Genomic DNA, 13,468 nt, shown 5'->3' with positions numbered 1-13,468 from the left:
TCCATGAGCTGAAAGGGCTCTGCCAGCTGAAATCATTCTGCGATTCTATTCTATGAATCATAGAGGTGGAGACAGAGACTTATAGTCTGTTCATTGAAACGGATTGTATGTGAATGTCTGTCTAATTTTCTCCATAAACACTCACTTTGTTCATGATATTTGCATTCTGCTTTGCAAGGACCAAGTCCATGGCGTCAGTCTGTTTGGTGAAGGGGAACAAGCTGGGATGCTGCCGGTACTTCCGATCACTTGCGATTTCTGTGGCTTTCTTAGATTTCTCCACATCCAGAGAACCAGCAGGGCTCCAGCCAATACCCTTGAACCACTCATTGTAATCCTGCTTGTACTCATTCTGCCAAATCAAACACAAAAGGAAAGGTTACAATTTAGAAATGGCTCATAGAAAACAATTCTGATTCCAAAATACAGCCATAAGGAAAGAAAAACCCGGAGGGTGGGAAAAAGACAGCTGTGAGTGACAGAAACTTACATCACTTTGTATCTGATTCATGTTTCTGTAGAGTTCTAAGCTCATTGCATCTGGTAGAAGCATGTATTGGTGAATCAGGCGTTTGTAGTTAGCATTGGTGACACGATCTTGTGCCTCCTTAGCTGCCACGATGCTGAGTGCATCAGAAGGTGTTTGGTAATGTGTCTTGCTCTTCTCATAAGCTTTCTTGTACTCACGATCAGACTGCATCTTAGCCACTTGCATGTAGTGGACAAGTTTGGGATCATCATGAAGGCTGCGGAAGCCCACAAGCTTTCCTTTGTCTTGTTCATAACCTAACTTGTATTTATACTGGAAAGAAAACAGAGACTTTAATTCTACTTCATTTGTTTAATAGGCAACAGTTACCTTGTAAGGAAGAAAACCCAAAACTTGAATTAAAAGCAGATCCTTACATTGTTAAGAAAACATCACAAAGGATATAGAGGTGTTTGCTTTGTCCACTTACTCTATAGTAAACCAGGTATCTGGTGTCCCTAAGGCAGTATATTTACAACTTTCTTCAGAAGTTAAATTTTCCTTATGACAGGTTATTCTACTTATGCATAAAGTTCAATGTCACCTGGGGTTCTATTGCTTTCTAATCTCATCATAAATGACACAATGAAAGTATGAAACGTACTGGCAGGAAGCAAAAGGCAAAGCAACACATAAGGTCTGGTTTGCTCCCAGTTGCTTTCAGTTCTCTGGAAAAAGTGCACTTTGTATTCTTTTCACACTACAGTTTAGAGGTACATATATTAGCTCTAAGATGAACTATCATAGTCACCAGAACAGAGGTACACTAACCCACATAGTTCTCTGATACTAGTGCCCTCCTGCTTCCAATATTTGGTTCAGGTAACTTTTCTCATGATAGTCTGCACCGTACTCAGAATATTGAGTTCATATCTAAAGGCCAACCATAAAACCAAAGACCTAATCATCACCATCAGCTTCACTTGTTCAAATGATTAAAAAATTCAAAACACTTCCCAAGGTCTTTTGCATTTTTGTCTTTAATAAAAACAATAGTGCAAATCCTTAACCCCTTCCTCAATTTCTATTCAATCCTGGACTATGAATTACACAAAGCTTCAATTACTTCTTCCCTCACTGCTTATTGCTTCAAGAGAACTCAGGATGGAAATATCATCCCCTCATACTTAGAGCAGTGGCAGTGAAAATTGACCTATCAGTGTCTGCAACGTCCACCACATTGTGAAAAAAAAAAGGTGGCCTAACACACACATCCACAAGCCCCAAGTTCACCCCTCCCTCAGGCTGGATTTGCTCCTACCACAGCAAATCCCTCATCACTGGTACACAAAGGATTTCAGAATGGTCCTGATTTCAGGAGTTTGAATTCTCTGCCCCAAGAAATTCAAAGGGACATTCACCAGAGGCATAAAGATAACTGCACCACGTCAGTAAAAATAACTGAAGTCTGTATCTGTTCAAATATTTCTAAGAGTCATCTCTGAACATTCTGTCTAAACCTCGTCACACACACTTGTAAACTATCCAAGCACCATCACACTGAGGAGAAGAAAAAGGTAGTTATTCCTAAGTCATACATCTCCTTGCCTTTCTAATGAAGAAATTGGTCTTTACCCCTGCTAGAAAATGTATTAGAATATATATTTAGTGTGTTAGAATTATTTCCAAGCAATAGGAGAGAGAAACTTCATGTATTTGGCATGTAAAATTAAACTGTGTTCAAGAGATACAATACAATATCTGAAATGGATATAAAACACAAACCATTCTTTTCTTTCAAGAACTTACATCACTAGCAATATCCCTAGAAGCTTTGGCAGCTTTGATAGGGATAGCATCAGCTCTGAGATCATATCCTTTTTTCCTGTTTTCTTCAAATGAATGTCTGTACATTTTCTGTGAAGAGGAAGAGAAGAAATATGCATTAGAACTGCAAAGCACACCATACGCACTTAAATAAACCTCTGTTAATTCTGTAAGGTAACTTGAAGCACAGACTATGCTTAACACTCCTTGAACTGTTGTTTAAGGCCCTCCGGGAAACAGAGGGGTGAATACTGAATACCCCTTTAAAATTAACTCCAGTCCTCATGTGCATACATCAATGCAGCTGGACTGCACTGTCATCAGTAACAACCTATGAGCAAAGAGCATGAAATTGCATTTGTTTCTCGCAGGCACAAATACTGGTCAAAAGTTACATCTGTAAGGATGTCAGCTTTAAAACAAATGCGATCATGTCTATATCTGTGTGCACCGAGGATGTGCACAATTACAAACAACACTTTGTTTAGCACATGCAGATTTAACAACTGGCCGCTGCAAAACTGGCTATCATCTGTGACTGAATAAACAGGTTCAGTCTGCAAGGATTTTGAATCCAGCACAAAACATTGTGCATGGAGAAGTAAAATAACAAATACAGTGGCAAGCATAGATAGTAACTGGTAGTTACTGTTATAGTTTAGTGGCTTACAGGAACACTTCACCATTGGATCATAATTACTGTGGCTTTTGGGGATTTAGTTTTGGGGAAGGAAACAGGGAAAAGGCAAATTGAGAGCTTCTTGTGAAATTCCTACAGTTTAGCAAAGTGAGAATGAGGGAGATTATTGTATGTTTATTCCTAGTCAAAGAAAAATAGAAGCAATATCTGAGTGTTACAAGCGGTACTCACATCGCTCAAATTAAACGCATTAACTTTTGCTAAAGCAATCTGTGGGATATCTGGTGTGATGTGAACTTTCGTTTTGTCTTCTTCCCATGCTTGTTTGTACTTGTGCTGGAAAGGCAAATAAAAGAGATGTCAGCATAACCAAGAAAAGGAAATCCAACAAAACAATTTAAACAAGCCTTTCCTAGATGAAATGCAAACTTCCTTTACAATGATGCCTCTCCCAACACTGCAGGAGCGGGTGTCTTTTCGTTTTAGCACTTAAAAGCAGTGTCAATCAGTAACAGCTCTTATGAAGTTGTGTAAGGTCAAAAGAAAAGAGGAACTACAAACTTAATCGAATTGTGATGCCCATTTCTCACCTCATCCATGATTTTAGCATTATTTAAAGCTAAGACCATGTTCATGGAATCCATAGGGACAGAATACTTCAGCTTGTCTGGGTGCTGGCGATACTTCTTTTCACTAACGATTTCCATTGCCTTTTTGTTCTTCTCAGCTTCCAGGGAGCCCAGTGGCAACCATCCAACACCCTTCATAGTTTCATCGTATTCTGCTTTATACTGGTTCTGGAGGCAGAAAGAAAAGACTCAGATGCATGTAAAAGTCTGTAAATCGTGACGTTTCTCCCCGTGTTTAATGACTATCAGATTTCCAATGCACTTATTCTAAATAAGAAGCAAACTGTAACAAGATGTATTCAAGGCTTGTTTAGAAAGATTTGTTACAGTAGTATCTTTATTTTACTACCTTGTATACAATGTTCAGATCCTCCCTATGATGCATATAGATTGCTTGTATGAGTTTACATGCCTTGAAGAAGGGGATTCACTACACTGAGATAAAAAGCATCCAGTTAAAACCCCAGAAAATCTAAGAATCTAGCTGCTCATCTGGTTTCCCCTTCCTCTGAAATGGTCTCTTTTTTGAGACCACAAAATGTGAAGCTTTCCCTGCCCAGGTCTGCACACAAAAGGCTTCATTTCGTATTTCAGAGTCTCAAAAAACCACAATGGCTACCACTGCTGAAGGTCTCATTTCATCTATCACATTTCAGTATGTAAGCGAACACATTTCACTAAGGAAACAGTACTATTTCTCTTAAAGCATGCTTTCAGAAACTAAGCATCACTGTATTTGCAATGCAAAGGTTGAAGAAACTCTCACTTACATCACTTTGTATCTGCATCATGTTTTTGGCTAACTCAAGACTCATAGCATCAGGCAAAACATTGTAGGTGTGGATCAAGTTTTTGTAGTTGGTGTTTGTAGCCACTTCCTGCGCTTTCTTGGCTGCCACAACACTGACCATGTCAACTGGAGTGTGGAAACTAGTCTTTGCCTTCTCGTAATCTTTTCTGTATTCACGGTCAGACTGAATCTTAGCCACATGCATGAAGTGCACCAGCTTGGGGTCGTCCTCGAGGCTGCGGAATCCGATGTGCTTTCCTTTCCCTTTCTCATAGGCTAGTTTGTATTTGTACTGACAGCAGGAAAAAGAAAGAACAGCACAAACTTACATCACTTTTGTTGAAAAAGCCCTGTTTTGTTCAATTTCATTTCTTAAAACAGAAAAGATGTGTTCATTTGCATCACAAGCTCTCGGGTTTAGTCATTTAAACATAGTCAGCCTTACAAAGCAGCCCCATTGAACACAGAGACATGAAGCTCAGCAGCTTGCTGAGCAAAGGGCAAAAAAGGCACAATTCAGTGTCATTCCATTACCCACCAAGCATATAATTGAAGCTTGGACAACTCAAGATGCTTGAAAAAAACACCACTTTTGTGTATAACAGAGCACTCTGAAAACGTTGTGACTGAGCATCAGCACACAATCCAACTTACATCACTTGCAATGTCTCTGGAGGCTTTGGCTGCTTTGATTGGAATAGCATCTGGCTTCATGTCATAACCTTTCTTCTTGTCTTCCTCCCATCCAGCTTTGTAAAGTTTCTGATTTCAAATGAAAAAGGGGACAGGGAGTGTATCATGAAGGCGGAATTACTGACATACCTTACATCTGAATTGAAATAAAGGTCACCAAGTTTTGAGCTGTGCTGCAGACACTGAACACCCACCATGGGCAGGGCAACTCACATTGCTCATTGTGATCTGGTTTACTCTGGACTGCAGGATTTCTGGAGTATCTGGCATAACATGAATGCTGGTCTTCTCTTTGTTCCACTTATCAGTGTAGAGCCTCTGCAATTACAAGGTAATATTCAGCATTGAAAAGGCATTGCAATCAAACAATAAGGGGTTGGACTTGTTTTGCTCCTTTGCAATAAATGATGTTTTGCAGTACAGGAAAATTCCATAAGCTCTACAAATAATCTTCACACATCTTAACTGCCAAGTGACAATACTATATTCCTCCTCTTTCCTTAGTACTCTGAGAAATTTGCAAAGCATGTTTTGATATCTAATACTGACACTGAAAAACTGCAGTCTGCATTCTTCCCTGCTTTACTGAAAAATTGCAAGTATTTATTGACTGATTCATTCAACAAACACACTTTCCATGGCAAACATGGAATGAGGATCAGTGGTGTCCCAGACAACTAGGGACAAATATAAAGGGCTCCACTTTCCAAGGAAACTTGTGCAAAGCTGACAGAACATCAAGGCTTTTTCAACTCATTGATTAGGAATACTGCTCTCAGCAGAAAAAGAGCAAAGGTTACCAAAGAGCTAGAATACATCTTTAACCACACATGCAAGAGAGAGATCTTTAATCTTTATAAACAGAAAATAAAGCTCTCTTAATTATGAATGCAGTCTGAAGTTTCATCTCTTAGTGTCCAGTCTTAACCAAGCAAACCACTAGACCCATTTGAAATTGTCAGGACTTCAATGAGAACTCAATGCTGCAAGAAAGAAGCCCAAATCTCTGGCTCAGGCACTATCATCTGAACAAACTCTCACCTTATTCATGGTCTTGGCATTTTGCTTTGCTAGCACTTGCTCCATTGCATCCATTGTGATAGAGTACTTCAGCTTGTCTGGGTGCTGCCGATACTTCTTCTCACTGAGAATGTCGGTAGCTTTTTTGGCCTTTTCTACATCAAGGGATTGAATGGGTACCCAGCCAACTCCTCTCAGCCAGTTATTGAAGTCTGCTTTGTACACATTCTTTTGAAAAATAAACAAGGATAAACACAGTGAGACAAGGAAAATTAGAATGCCATAAAACCAGGGAAGGCCTTAAAACTTCTCCTGGTTGTTCATTTTTGAAGGAAAACACAATCAAACCTGATATAGTTGCTATTGTTTTCCAAATCCTTAGCATAACATTAATAACTACTGTCATGGCAGGGATACAGAGATGCTTTTCATGAAACCAATAAATAGAACTCACACTACAAACCCAATACACAGACTTTAAAACTAATTTTGAGTCATAAATATGAAAATCTGACAAAAATATAGGAGGTTTTTTTCCAATTATACTCTTTTTAGTAGACTCAGTTTGCAGTAGAATGAGTTAAGTTGTTTCATCAACTTGCTCTAAACAGTCTGGTTCTGCATAATCTTGACTAGACACCATTTCTATTCAGTCATACTTTATACCGTGGCTTTTAGAATCGAAAAAGGTACCCAAATGCTGCAAAAATAAAACGTGTTCCTGAAGTTCAGGGTTAGAAGTAACAGGGACAATATCAGAGGCTGACAAAAAGCCTTCAGAGCATGTGTGCACAGGGCAAAATTTGTCATCAATTTGTCACACTTCAATGGGGAAGCCAAAAACTTGAGATGAAAATTTCTGTCCTGGCCCAGGCTACCCAGGGAGGGTGTGGAGGCTCCTTCTCAGGAGGTCTTCAAAACACACCTGGACACATTCATAGAATCATAGAATGGTGGAGGTTGGAAGGGACCTTTAGAGATCATCCAGTCCAACTCCCCTGCAGAAGCAGGGTCACTAGATCAGGTCACACAGGAACATGTCCAGGTGGGTCTTGAAGACCTCCAAGGAAGGAGACTCCACAACCCCTGTGTGACCTGATCTAGGTGGAACCTGCTTCGGCAGGGGAGGTTGGACTGGATGGTCTGTAAAGGTCCCTTCCAAGCCCTGCCATTCTGTGTTTCTATGATTCTATGAAATGAGCAGTGTGTGAAGAACAGACCCTCTACCTGTTTGTCAACGAGAATGTGCACGTCATGCTCTCCAAACAAGAACTGGAGGACACTTTCAATTGGATTATTAACATTTGGGGGAATTTCATTTGTCAGAGGACTATTAAATAAAGCAGATTCAACTAAATGCTTTCTTGGTAAGCAAACAGACCCTGGAGTTACTCTAGGGAAAAAAAAGCTGATGGAAAAGAGTCACAAAGCTTAATGGAAACTACAAAGCTTTTTAGTGAATCCCCATCATGCCATGGCATCTGCTTTTGTTGGAGGATAAAAGCAGGAAAGGAACATGAACAAAATAAGTAAACCTCAAATCCCCAGGTATAAAACACACATGGATAATGTATACTTCTTTGGTAAATGGAAATAAAATATATGTCTATATACAAATCATAATCATGGTAATAACCTGCAATTAGAAATCCAACTGCAAAAATACATGAATTAGAAAATCCATGTTCATTTGCTGAGAATTAGCCACATACACTGAGCTATAAAGAAAGTTGCTCCTTGCTAGGTGAGTTCCCTAAAGCTTATCAGCCTCACACACTTCTGATGGTCTTTGGAAGATAACAGAGTTCCAGACCAGTCATTTTCACCTCAGTCCAGCAGATTAACCCACCCTATCTCAATCCCCCATGGTTCACTTCTTAGCCTTGAAAGGTTAATGGCATAACACAGTCACTATAAGAAGAAAAGCCTGAGCTGATCATCATTACATACATCACTCTGAAGCTGCATCACATTTCTGGATAGCTCCAGATTCACAGAATCAGGCAAGAGTGTATAATGGTGAATTGGCTGTTTGTAGCCAGTGTTTGTAACTGCCTCCTGGGCTTTCTTGGCAGCCGTCACGCTGAACATATCCAGAGGAGTATGGTATTTGGTCTTGGTGACTTCATAATCCTTCTTGTATTCACGGTCTGATTGTATTTTGGCCACGTTCATGTAATGAACAAGTTTGGGATCATCGTGCAGGCTACGGTATCCAATCTGCTTGCCTTTCTCTTTCTGATGTGATTCCTTGTACTTGTACTAGAGACAAAGGAAGAGAAAACACACTTCTGACACTTTCAAACTGAAACGTTTTCACAACTGCAGTTCATTCCAGAACCTCCAGGGTGGGGTTTTTTTCAGACAGGATAGGATTATTTAAGTCAAAAGAGAAGAAAGTTGTTAGATTTCTCCTCTTTTCTTGATCCTCAATACAGATCTAAACCTAGATATGCAGTTACATGCCCTCCCTCACCATTGCCTCTGCCATACAACATTTCACTGGCACAGACTTCTAACTCTTATGAACATTTAGCTTTTAACTAAAAGACTGGCATAAGAATTATTGCAAACCCCAGGACTACCAAGCAATTATGTACCCCAATATTCAGGCATGTTTAAGTGGGGAATAGAAATCATTTGCAGCCCTTTGCTAAAGTTAGGGAATATATTTATGTGTTTCAAATCTCCTTTCACAGCTTGTGTCAGACAGCACACAGAGCTTTACTATTGCCAATTGATGTAGCTGCCTGAAAACAGCCACATTTTTGTACAGCTCGTGGATGCCAGACAAGAAGAAGTCAAGATCTTCAGTAATGAAGAATACAGAATAGGTAAATCATAACAAACTTTCAAATCAGCTGGTGAACATTTGAAGCAAGTACAATAAGCAGTCCCAGCTCACCAGGGCTCACACCTCATGATGCATTCCCAAAGAAACAGACTCATGCAAACACCTGAATTCACTTGTGATTTTAGCATCATGAGAGTTTCAATTCTCAGAGTTAAGGATCTCTATACCATTATATGTATATAGTGTAGGCTCTGTAGCATAATATACAACAGAAAGCTGTAAGGCAGTAGATGTGTCTATTCCACTCATGTAAACTATACTTACATCACTTGCAATATTTCGAGAAGCTTTAGCAGCGATAATAGGAATGGCATCTGGTTTCAGATCATAGCCTTTGGCAATGGTTTTTTTCCAGTCTGCTTTGTAGTTAGCCTTATAGGGGGGAAAAAAAAAAGGCAGGAGTTTGCCACGTTACAAGCAGCAATTTTAACAAAGTCAGTTTAAGCCTGTACTTTTATTACAGTTACAGGAAACAAAATACTCAGTTCAGTCTGTGTGATTGCAAGGAAGAACATTAATCTGTTCACAAACTACAGCTCTATTGGGATAAATGAATCTACTACAAAGATAGGAAACTCCTTCAAGGCTTTAATTCATGCAGCTAAATCCTTAACTCCATAAGCATTTTTTGCAACATTTCTCTGTGGAACAACTCTCCTCAGTGGCATTTTGGCCCTTGCTTAAGCAAACCACGTTTTCATTTGATTGAACCTTCAGAAATTCTTTCCTGTCAGCTTCAAAATCAGCTCTTGTGGTCTTAACTGACTGAAAGAAGCACTTTGGCTGATTTCTTGTTAGCATCAGGACAGACTAACAGTATTTCAAGGCTGTTAAAGGAGATGTCAGCTTCTACCTAGTTCCTAGTTAAATCTCAGGAAGGCAATAAAATTGATTTGCTTAAGGAGTACAAAACTTGATGACTTCTAGAGATAAAAGTTTAGCTGAACTCAGAGCCTGTGCATTTCTACATTCACTATCAGAGCATGAAGAAATAAAAGTTGTTTTTTTCTATTAAGTACACAACAAAGAAATATATTATTGAACAAACTACTTATGTGCTCACATCACTCAAGTTGTAGGCATTGACCCTGGCTTGAATGAACTGAGGAACATCAGGATCCAGAGTGTATTTGTGTTTTACTTTTTCACCCTCTTGCTTGTATGTTACCTGCAAGAAAAAATACAGACAAATGTATTGACAAGTACAAGGTAGGCAGGATTAGTGCTAACACAGATAATGCAACAATTTGCTGACCAAAACCTGCAATTTTACTACTTTTAAGTTTAAAAGGAGGAGGTTTTAGGTGGAATATCGGTCAGGAAAACTGAAATCATCAATAAAGAAAATCACCGTATCGCATTACTGATGAAAAATGTCTTACATCACTCAGCTGCTTGGTGTTGTGCTGAGCTAAAACCATCGGTATGGAATCTGGTACACTGGTAAATTTGATGGTGTCTGGGTGCTGACGGTACTTCTTTTCATTTAATGCCTCTCCAGCCTTTTTAGCTTTTTCAACATCCAGAGAACCAAGAGGGCTCCATCCAATACCCTTGAACCAGCTGTTATACTCTTCTTTGTATGCATTCTGAAGGAGAGAAAGCAAACATGGACTAAGATTTTCCCAGAGAGCTGTAATAATCCTGTGTAAAACAATGATCATGAAGCCTACCTGGTCTGTTCTATATTAGCAGGAAATATTTCTACATCCTTGAAGGGAATGATAGATATATTTTATGCTTCCCTGTCATTTTATAAGGAAGAAAACAAGCTTTTGTACTTTTCATCCATGATTCATTTCTTACACCCTGTAACAATCCTTCAGTGTTTACTAACCTTCCTTTTCTTTTACCCATGTGAAAAATTTCACCAACCTTCAGTCCTTAACAACTTCTGAACTACTACATGGTGACTGCTTAACATGGTGTCATTTGTTCTGTGTATCAGCAGGTTCCATGAGACTTATACAAAGATTTAGAGAGTAGAGGCTCAGTTTCTTGTTTTCTTCCCACAGTTCCTTCTACAGTAAAACGTGCAGAATTGACAGACTGCAAGGGAAAAGTCTACCCTGGCTACAAAACATGAGGCAAGCATCCAGACAGGGTTAATGCACAGTCTGAAAGCAAGGATATTGTGGACACTCTTTTTGAAGACCCTTCTATATTCTAACTCTAAAATCAGTGGTCTTCCACAGGGATCCATACACAGTCAAATTCCACAGCTTCCAAAGAGTGTAGAGCACAACAAACCATTTGAAACTCTGTATCTTCAAGGGGGATCAAGAAGATCCAAGGGGAGATCTTTGCTAGAGATCTCCAGAATGTATTTCTAATAGCATCCTTCATCCTCCACATCTCCTTCATCCCAAATAGTTTATAATAGTCCAACTGCACTGTCATACCTATCTCACATGAAGACAAGCCAAGACAACTCAAAAGAAGTCTTAAAGAGTAAAACAAAAGTGTGCCAGTTGCAAAATAAAGTTTTCTGAGGAAATATGGGAGGGAGGGAAAGAGTTCCTTTGGATTCAGTATTCCAGAAGTCTGTTTTCCACTGATACCCTGACATCAGAATCCTGCGGAGCCAAACCCACCTGGCATTTAGCACTTCTAAATGCCACTGCCAGTTGATAAAACTTCAAAAGACCTTCCCAAGACATAAGAGAAACAGAGCATTGCCATACAGCAATGGCATTTTTCATTGATAGAAGCTCATCTTTTATTTTCACAGTGTGCAGGAAAAGATCCATGAAATTGCAACCACCAAATACTCACGTCACTCTGAATTTGCATCATGTTCTTTGCAAGCTCCACGTCCATGGCATCTGGCAGGTAAGTGTAGTGATGGATCAGGTTTTTGTAGTGGGTATTAGAAGCTACGTCCTGAGAGTGTTTAGCAGCTTGGATACTGTACATGTCAGGAGGTGTGTGATAGTTAGTCTTGGTCTTCTCATAGTCTTTCTTGTACTCGCGCTCAGACTGAATCTTTGCTACGTTCATGTAGTGGACAAGCTTAGGATCATCTTGCAGGCTTCTGAAACCAACATGTTTTCCTCTAGCCTTTTCATATGCTTCTTTATATTTATACTAGAAAGACAGGAAAAAGTTCAAATGTACTGTGTCAGGGTTATTGATGTCCACACTAATGCAAAACACAACTTTGATTCAAAAAGAAGCTGCAAGCAGTTCAGAAAGACGAGCTCTCCTAAACAACACACTCGGTGACTGCACCTACATCAGTGTTTCTTGCTCCACTGTCTAGGCCTGTACACAACAGGTTACACACACCACAATCAGATTTACCAACATAGCTTTTCTTGTAAGGAAGGGAAAAAACTTTCCCAAGCATTCTTGTGTAGAAAGGTGAATGAGAAAGAATAATTGAGTCAATCTTTCTCAGTCATTTGAAAGCAATAGAGTATGACTGGACAGCTTCCCCTAGTCACAGCATACAACTTGTGCTACAAAGCCTTCTGATTCATGCATAACCAAGAGCACCCTTATCATTTACAGGCCAGGAGACAATATGTGTTAAGGGTGCTTTCTCACCAAAAGCACACTGAGGTGTTTCTCAGTTAGTTAGCTTTCCAAGCACCATTCTCTCACTTGCACTAATTGTAAAAAGGAGAGGAGACTTAAAACAATAGGGGACTTCCATGAGGCTATCCTCAAGAATCTACCAAAAACCCAGTCATGTCCTAGAGTCTTAAATGTCTCTTATGATCAGGCCTATAACTACGGACAGCGAGAATTCAGGGCTCCATCACTCAGGCAGCTGTCGCTACTGACCTACTCGTGATTTTCCCCAATCATACTGGAGTGCAAGAGAACCTGTTTATTCACAGGGAATGACATAATCAAACAGCCTTTCCTAAATGTGATTATACATTAGTGTAGCAATGAGACACCAATAAAAATATAGCTGTGTTAAATAACCTGAACTAGTGGAAGGTGTCCCTGCCCATGGTGACAGGGTCGTAACTAGATCATTTTTAAGGTCCCTTCCAACCCAAAGCATTTATTGGTTCTATGAAATACATCCAATAACATGCCCATAAAAAGCAGATATCCTTAATAAACATACTTGCAAACATTGTTCAAGTAAACTCTTTTGAACTAAACAATTCCATTAGGAAGGACGTACTTACATCACTGGCAGCCTGTCTAGCAGCCTTGGCAGCTCGGATGGGAATAGCATCACTTTTCAGATCATATCCCTTTGATTTTAATTCTTCCAATCCCATTTTGTAATAGTTCTAGGAGAAAAGGTAAACTTTGAATGAATGGTTTCAAACTTCATATTGTAAGTTGAGTCAAGAGCTCTGGATTCAAAACATACTTACATCACTAATGTTGTAAGCATTAACTTTAGCCTGTATAAACTGGGGCACGTCTGGAGGGAGGTGGTACTTGTGAATAATTTCTTCCCCTTTGGCTTTATAATTTATCTGCAAGGAAAAAGAAAGAAATTTAGCAGACTAATGTTTACAGATTGTAAATGCTTATTGGAACAGAACTGTGAATGCACACAAATGGGTTTGTGCTT

The 13,468-nt window shown here is 39.4% G+C and overlaps 1 protein-coding gene across 1 annotated transcript in view; it reads right to left on the bottom strand.

The window, feature by feature from the left end:
• The window catches only part of NEB (nebulin), a 138,406-nt gene that overhangs the window by 91,460 nt on the left and 33,478 nt on the right, over positions 1-13,468 (bottom strand). Inside the window, exons 19-34 of the mRNA XM_062005209.1 lie at positions 13,266-13,370; positions 13,071-13,178; positions 11,698-12,009; positions 10,305-10,511; positions 9,986-10,090; positions 9,187-9,294; positions 8,019-8,330; positions 6,090-6,296; positions 5,262-5,366; positions 5,010-5,117; positions 4,336-4,647; positions 3,527-3,733; positions 3,168-3,272; positions 2,279-2,386; positions 491-802; positions 146-352 (exon numbers count right to left, since the gene is read on the bottom strand). Coding sequence (XP_061861193.1) covers positions 146-352; positions 491-802; positions 2,279-2,386; positions 3,168-3,272; positions 3,527-3,733; positions 4,336-4,647; positions 5,010-5,117; positions 5,262-5,366; positions 6,090-6,296; positions 8,019-8,330; positions 9,187-9,294; positions 9,986-10,090; positions 10,305-10,511; positions 11,698-12,009; positions 13,071-13,178; positions 13,266-13,370 — 2,928 coding nt within the window. The remainder of the gene's footprint in view (positions 1-145; positions 353-490; positions 803-2,278; positions 2,387-3,167; positions 3,273-3,526; positions 3,734-4,335; positions 4,648-5,009; positions 5,118-5,261; positions 5,367-6,089; positions 6,297-8,018; positions 8,331-9,186; positions 9,295-9,985; positions 10,091-10,304; positions 10,512-11,697; positions 12,010-13,070; positions 13,179-13,265; positions 13,371-13,468) is intronic.

The sequence above is a fragment of the Colius striatus genome, chromosome 11, assembly GCF_028858725.1.
Source record: "Colius striatus isolate bColStr4 chromosome 11, bColStr4.1.hap1, whole genome shotgun sequence".
Taxonomy (NCBI): domain Eukaryota; kingdom Metazoa; phylum Chordata; class Aves; order Coliiformes; family Coliidae; genus Colius; species Colius striatus.
Note: the sequence above shows the minus strand (reverse complement) of the source record. Positions and strands in the feature narration are given on the sequence as shown.